The 7,298-nt window shown below is 37.6% G+C and overlaps 1 protein-coding gene across 1 annotated transcript; it reads left to right on the plus strand.

The window, feature by feature from the left end:
* Positions 1-3,700: 3,700 nt before the first annotated feature.
* Positions 3,701-6,186, plus strand: LOC120562768 (ribonuclease pancreatic A-like). Its single transcript, XM_039806659.1, has 3 exons — positions 3,701-3,743; positions 4,612-4,661; positions 5,451-6,186. The coding sequence occupies exon 3, from the start codon at positions 5,457-5,459 to the stop codon at positions 5,865-5,867; it is 411 nt and encodes a 136-aa protein (XP_039662593.1). The 5' UTR covers positions 3,701-3,743; positions 4,612-4,661; positions 5,451-5,456; the 3' UTR covers positions 5,868-6,186.
* Positions 6,187-7,298: the final 1,112 nt, after the last annotated feature.

Here is a 7,298-nt window from a genome sequence, read left to right on the forward strand (position 1 = left end):
TTAAATAACTCAACACATTATAATTACACACATTAAAAGATTAACTGAAACCTGTGGTAAGAGATTGCTGGCGTAACAAGCTCGCTGACTGCGCTGTCACTCACATACACCGGGCATTTAGCTCGCAGGAAGAGGGGAGTTGCAGGCCCTGGAGCTCTGTTAGGGCAGGGGCATTTGGTTGTCCATTAGCCCAAGAGACGGTGACTTTGCGCGGGTATGGAGTGCTGTGGGCTGCCAGTCGTGACGGAGCTCCAAGTACCTCACAGCAGGCCGGGTCTGTGAAGGAAGGCAGACTGGGCGGCGAGGCAGCAACACAGGCAGCACCGGCGCTGAACTCCGACACTCAGTCGGACAAAATTTGCAATTAGCCATCCATTTTCGTAAAGCGGCCCATATTTGAGCTTTATATGGTTGATTTCTCGCATAAAAAAGTTTCAGAATTGAATTTTGTAATGGAATAGCAGAGATCTGCGTCACCTAGATTCAGAAGACTACCTGATCTCAGGTCAGTTGTGTAGCCTATGTAAATGTTGGGGCGTGACCGTTCTCTTAATACACCCATGGGCTGACAAAGGTTCCGGTTTTTGGGAGGTTGACATCAACTTCCAGCTTTGTTGAGTTTCGCCCGTTTTCAGCGGCAGTTTCAAAATATGAGATTTTCATAGTAAAGGGGTGTCAATGGGATTTTGAGCTTCTATGTATGTCCTATTTACCCACCGAACTGTCGTTATTCAACTATGACAGCTATCAGTTTTGCATTCTATCACCCCTTTAATTTCAAAACAGTTGTAGTCGGTGTCGGCATCACAGTTACAAAAGATGTTTTCGCTGTCGAAACATGCATGTTTTTCAAAGTTGTTGCTAAAATATTTGATTTAGTTGGTGTATTAACACTCTTACTTATTATCGTGGGCAACGTGACAGATATCCTCTGTGTATTATTAACTCTTGGAATGATTACTGTGGTATATGGTTCCTGAACTCCTTTGGTAACTGTAGAAACTTCAACAGGCTTTAAATCTTTCATCATAAGTGTCACCTTACAGGTCACATGACACACGGCACACTGCTACCCAATAATTCTGAAACGGAACAAATTTAAACTCCGGATCTAAATAAGTACACCTGTATTCTCCTTGATCTTCCCAGGTAGCATTTCTCAGAACAAGTGAACAATCGTCCAAAATCTTCCACCACTTCACATCATTGTACAAAATATACTTTCTTTGTTTCAGAGGTATAATATCCACTTCTGGTCCTGATAAAACCACATCTTCACCATGACTATTTATCCACTTGGGAGGATTATTACCTCCACTATTCCATCTCCCACATTTGCAAGGAAGATAAGCTGTACACACTCTTCAATGAAGTTGGCATTGGTAAAATAATCCTCGTCGCCAGGTTTGTAGTGTATTTGGTAGCGATGCTGTAATGTTGCTGTGGTGAGGAATCCGCCGACACTGTGTCTTGATTATAAAAGTTTATTTACAACAAGGAATTCAGCATCGATTTACAAGCTCTGAAGAGCCCGGAGAGCGACCAGTTTCCCAATTCTCCATTAGTCACTCTGAGATTCTTTGTTAACACATGGTATATATATTCTTCATAACTTAGGGTGGGATCAATAATTGACCAATGGCTACAAGCCAACTGGCCTTCTTTTCAACATCTTGGGGGCCCCATTGATAACACTTTCCAGATGTTTCCAGAGAGGTGTCCTCTGAAAGTAGAGTAAAGTTCATCTGGATCATCATGCATAAAGATAGTTCAGATGTAACTTAAATACAAGTTATATAGAATGGTCAGATACAATAAGATGATAATATACTTCATTCTCTTATTTCAGATTCAAATATCGAGGAAATGGAGTTTAAACAGTTGCTCTGCAGGTTAAAAAGCTTTTTCAAAGTGTTAAATGAGGCTTTAAGTGAACCGTAATTATTAAATACATATTAACAACACTGAATGATTTTTGAGTGATTGTGCGCTTGTGACTTACAATGACTTACTAAGATACATAACAGCTACAAGTGTATGCACTATACAGGATTGACCCTATTGTACTCTATCAACAGTCACTGATAGGTCAACCGCAAACAGCCAGCCACAAATAGTCTATAAACAAAGCATCAGGCTGTCTTTGAGATTTCACATGAACAACGGTTAAAGTTACCCAGGCTACCAAAGAATACCAGAACTCCTCCGTTCAATTAGGCTTAAGAGACGCACCCAAGCGTCCATCCTTAACCGTTTTGCCAGAAGCGTGTTAGCATTTGAACAGGGTGCTGTGTGTCCACAGTGTGTGCAGACTGTAGCTACAGTATTGCCTGAGACCTTTTGGAGGAACACTTAGTTCATTTGTTTGTGATCTCCCTGCAGGGGAAACAGTCTCTAACATGTTCCGTTTGGGCTTTAACTTCTTTACTCTGCAAACAAAAGTGTATTGGCATTTGGACTTGAACCTGGAATTGCGTATAACATGAAAATAAACAAGAACTTTGATGTTAAAATGTGAAAAGGTGAAGTGTAAAACATGAAGCTGTTACTTGCATCTATTCTGAATAACACCAAATGATGCATCCACTGGCCAAGTGTGACTTTGCTCAAGATGCAAAGGCATTATATTGTCAGCTATTCCATTAATCAATAGATAATCTCTCTCAAGGGTTAAAGATGATACAAAGGTTACCAAACAGCTGCCATGTATATGGCGTCTTCCAGTCTCTCCACCGTTGGCTGTTAACGTTTAACGTGAGAGAGGAGTGAGAGGGGTTAGGATCGTGACCGGCCTCTGACGAGTTGTTAGCCACCATCAGCCAGAGAGGACATTATTTCTTCAGCTTCTTCTTGTCACCCTGGTGGGAGGTGTGCCAACAGGGCTTGTAACAGGTGAATCAGTCGTGCTATTAATGTCATTGCTACACAATTTATTAGTGAAACCAAAATTAATTAAATGCCTTGTTTTCTTTTGCCATGGCTATATAATGCTAACTGCAGAATGGATTTCGAGGACTTTGCGCGCCGATTAATAGCCTCCAACGTTTATATTTTTTCTACAAATCTTTGAGTTAACATGTATTAAACATGATTTGAATTTGCCGCCCAGCCTTGATGCTCATGACAAGAATAGCATATTTGTTGAAGTGAACTAGGTTTAAATCACTGTCAAGCATGAATGAATGATATTTTTGCAATTTTACACATAACAATCCACAGTGATGAGGAGTAAAAGCATTTAAAAATTGAATACAACAACCTTGAGACACTTTTTGACACTTTCTTTGAAGCTTTTTTTAATACATTTTCCAGAATGTTTTATTATGCCGCTTTCAGACACTTTGATGCTTTTTGACGTCAGTTCTAGTTTTTCAGAACTTCAGACACTAAAGTCCACAAAGATTTAACATCTGTCTCCAAACTGACAGAATATACACGGACCATTAACCTGACAAAAAGAAACTATAAACTATAAAAACTGATTCAACCTTTCTGAAAAACTGAAGTTAAAATAACAAACTAAAAAGCTAAAAACTACCTCAAACACGAGTTGAATGAAATATAAAAGTCTAAACTAAAGATAAAGCTACTAGAAGTTAAACCTCTGATCACCAGTAGGGATGATGTGTCACCTGGGCGGCTCGGAGTGGGTGTGTATTATAATATTATATTATAATATTTTACAGTATAAAGATCGAGGAGTTCTCAGACTTTTCTATTTCTCTCTCTCTCCTGTCATTCAGGTAAATATACTTTTTATGACATAAATATTTTATTTTCTATCTTTGAGATGTTAAAACTTCTCTGATTGGTTTAGATTCTGTTTCAACTGTGAGAAACAAACTTTTTACGAATCTTTTGATGCTTCTTTTCATTGTTTTTAACAATTCATGAATGCCAATTTTTAGGTTTTTTTCCGCAGTTCTGGCAGCTCTTTCCAACGTTTTTGGAGCTTTTTTACAATGTTTCTGTGGGGTTTATTGGGCTAATTTCTTGCTTTTTCTCAGTTATTGTAGCTTTATTCAGTGTTTTTTGAAGAACCTTAAAGTTGAATGTGGTTTTGAAACTTTAGACACATTTTTCAAACATTTGCCAGTTTTTGTGTAGTTGTTGCATCTTTTCTTTGTCACCTTTTTAAAGAAGTTAACTGTGATGTAACCTAGGGCTGGGCGATATGGAGAAAATCAAATATATATATTTTTTTATCAATATTTTTGACTAAATACCTCGATATCGATACCGCAATAATATTGTAGTGTTGACTATTGGTGCTTTCACAAAATATTTACACAATGAGATTTTTGATAAATAATCATCAGTAATGTGGATATAATGACTAAGTGGGAAAAGGCAAAAATCTGTTAAGTTCAGAAGATGACATCACTTTGCTGTAATTCAGCCTTTAAAACCAGGAAAAGACACTTATGCCATATCAGGATATTACGATATCCAAAATCTAAGAAGATATCTAGTCTCATATCATGATATCGACATTATATCGATTTATTGCCCAGCTCTAATGTAACCTGTCTGTTATGATGCCATATGGCACACGTTTGTTTTTTTCTGAATAGTCTTTGTAATGAAGTGTGTTATCATGTGATATTCCAGATATACCTCCTGCTGCTGACTCTAGACCTCATCTCTCTCCTGTCATTCAGGTAAATATACTTTATATTATTATTCTATCTTTAACTCATTTCAACTCTGTATGTTTATATCTGCAACCATTCAGAATGTATTCTGTCTGCATCAGGACTTTATGGATTTCTTCTGCAGAAAGATTTAGATTAATAATCCTGTGTGCAGTTATGCTGCACTGTAGAAACTCCTGATGTCACTTAACAAGTTAATATATCATCAGACAGTCAGGAGACATTTATAAAACTAATGAAATACGCTACGTTAAGTCTTTATATGATAATATAAAGAGATGTGAGATATGTCGGAGTAAAGTCTCTTACAGCTTTTATATAATAATATAAAGAGATGTTAGATAAGTCAGAGTAAAGTCTCTAACAGCTTTTATATGATAATATAAAGAGATGTTAGATATGTCAGAGTAAAGTCTCTAACAGCTTTTATATGATAATATAAAGAGATGTTAGATATGTCAGAGTAAAGTCTCTAACAGCTTTTATATGATAATATAAAGAGATGGTAGATACGTCAGAGTAAAGTCTCTAACAGCTTTTATATAATAATATAAAGAGATGGTAGATACGTCAGAGTAAAGTCTCTAACAGCTTTTATATAATAATATAAAGAGATGGTTGATATGTCAGAGTAAAGTCTCTAACAGCTTTTATATGATAATATAAAGAGATGGTAGATATGTCAGAGTAAAGTCTCTAACAGCTTTTTATAATAAAAAAATAGAATTTATAAAAAGATTTTTTTTTTTTCTCGTGTAAAGTCTCTAACAGCTTTTATAACTCTGTGTTCTCCAGATCAACATGAAGATCTCTATCTTTGCCGGTGTTCTGCTGCTCTCTCTGTGCCAACTGTGCAGTTGTGTTGCCCCTGCTTACCATCTTAGGGGGATTGATGATAACAAGTTTGAACGAGAGCATATCGTGGCTAACCTATGCACCCAGGTGATGATTGACAGAGGATTTGATGTCCTCGACAAAACCACCTGTAAACCGGAGAAAACCTTCATCAAAGCTCCAGTGGACGAGGTCCGAGCCGTCTGTGGGGGGAAAGGAAGTGGAGTCAGCAAAGAGAACTTTAAACTGGTTGAGTGTAAAGTTGATCCTGCTCATAACAAGCCTCCCAACTGTCAGTACACGGTGGAGGAGGTGGAGAAGAAAATCCTGGTCACCTGTGTCAAAAACCAACCTACTGAGTTTAAAATACAAGAGTAATCTGTTACTACAACTGATGAATCAGAGTAATCTGTTACTACCTGATGAATCAGAGTAGTCTGTTACTACCTGATGAGTAACTTGTGTCTCCTGTTGAATAAAACACGTGACAGTGTAACTCTGGGTCTGTTTTTAATGTTGTCAAGTTCACTCATTCATGAAGTAGATGTAGGTAAAACTACAGATCAATATAATAACAATAACAACAACAACTTTTGTAGTTTTAACTGTAAGAAACCATCTGATTCTCTGAAGACAAGAAGTCTGAAAACTGCAGACATTAAACATACAATATGTAACTTTATGCCACTAGGGGTCTCTCTTCCTAAACACTGGATGGTAACTCAGACTTCTGATGATGTTGGGAAGTTGTGTGGAATTATGGGAGTTTTAGTTTTTATTGTTAAACACCGTCGCTGATTAGAATCTGGTCAAGGACGAGTTCACCCATTCAAGTTTATTTACGTTATGTTTAGTAACATTTAGTTAGTTATTCTAATAAAATAACTGCAGTTTGCCCCACATTATTATGTTTTTCTTGATATGAGTCATATTCACACACACAAAAACACACACACACACACACACACACACACACACACACACACACACACACACACAGACACACACACTTCTTGTTAAGAAAGGAACCAATGAAGAGAGATAAATGTGTGTTTGGGGATGAGTTGAGGATTGTTCCACCAGATGGAGCCCTGACTCTCTTACACAGTTTAGATTCTGTCAGAAACAAAAACACACTGAACACAAGTGGAGCAGAAACTAAAATAATCTGTTCACCTTCAGCTCTGATCTCTACATGTTTGATGGTTATTTTAAGGAGTGACACTAACAGACAGAAACATCATCTTTACCTTTATTAATCTTCCATAACATGTCTTTTTTCAGAAAACATTCATGTTACTACACTTTGTCTCTTTGACAGAAATACTAGTCTTAATGTCATTAATCAGAGAGGTTTGATGCTGATATCTGTTAGTTAAAAATCAGGCCCGGATTGGCTTATCGGGAGCACCGGGAAAATAAATATGGATGCTGTCCCTAGGCTGCCTGCACTTACAGCAGCCACACCTTTTATTTATTATTTTACCCGCGGCACACTCTTTTTATTTAATATTTTCTGCCAGAGTGCAGCCTGCAGGTTAATGATGACGTGATTATCTTTTGACTCTCTGGCCCTGCCCGACACGGCACCTTGCAAGTTGCTCAAAATAAAAAAAATCAGATAAAAATGGAAAACAGGAAGCGCAAAGGCGGTGCTGAAAAGGACAGAATAAAAAGAAGAAAGCTTTGGAACCAGCCTTGGCGAAATGTTCTCACGCTGAGCACATTTTCCTCGAAAAAACAAATGAAGACAACCAGGCGCGGTAAGTAAGCTAACGTTAAGGTAGTTCGAGACAGTGCAAGATGCTA

The sequence above is a fragment of the Perca fluviatilis genome, chromosome 7 (genome assembly GCF_010015445.1).
Source record: "Perca fluviatilis chromosome 7, GENO_Pfluv_1.0, whole genome shotgun sequence".
Lineage (NCBI taxonomy): Eukaryota > Metazoa > Chordata > Actinopteri > Perciformes > Percidae > Perca > Perca fluviatilis.

What these genes read in the sequence shown, in the direction of transcription:
- LOC120562768 (XM_039806659.1), top strand. Translation starts at nt 5,457, where the DNA reads ATGAAGATCTCTATCTTTGCCGGTGTTCTGCTGCTCTCTCTGTGCCAA.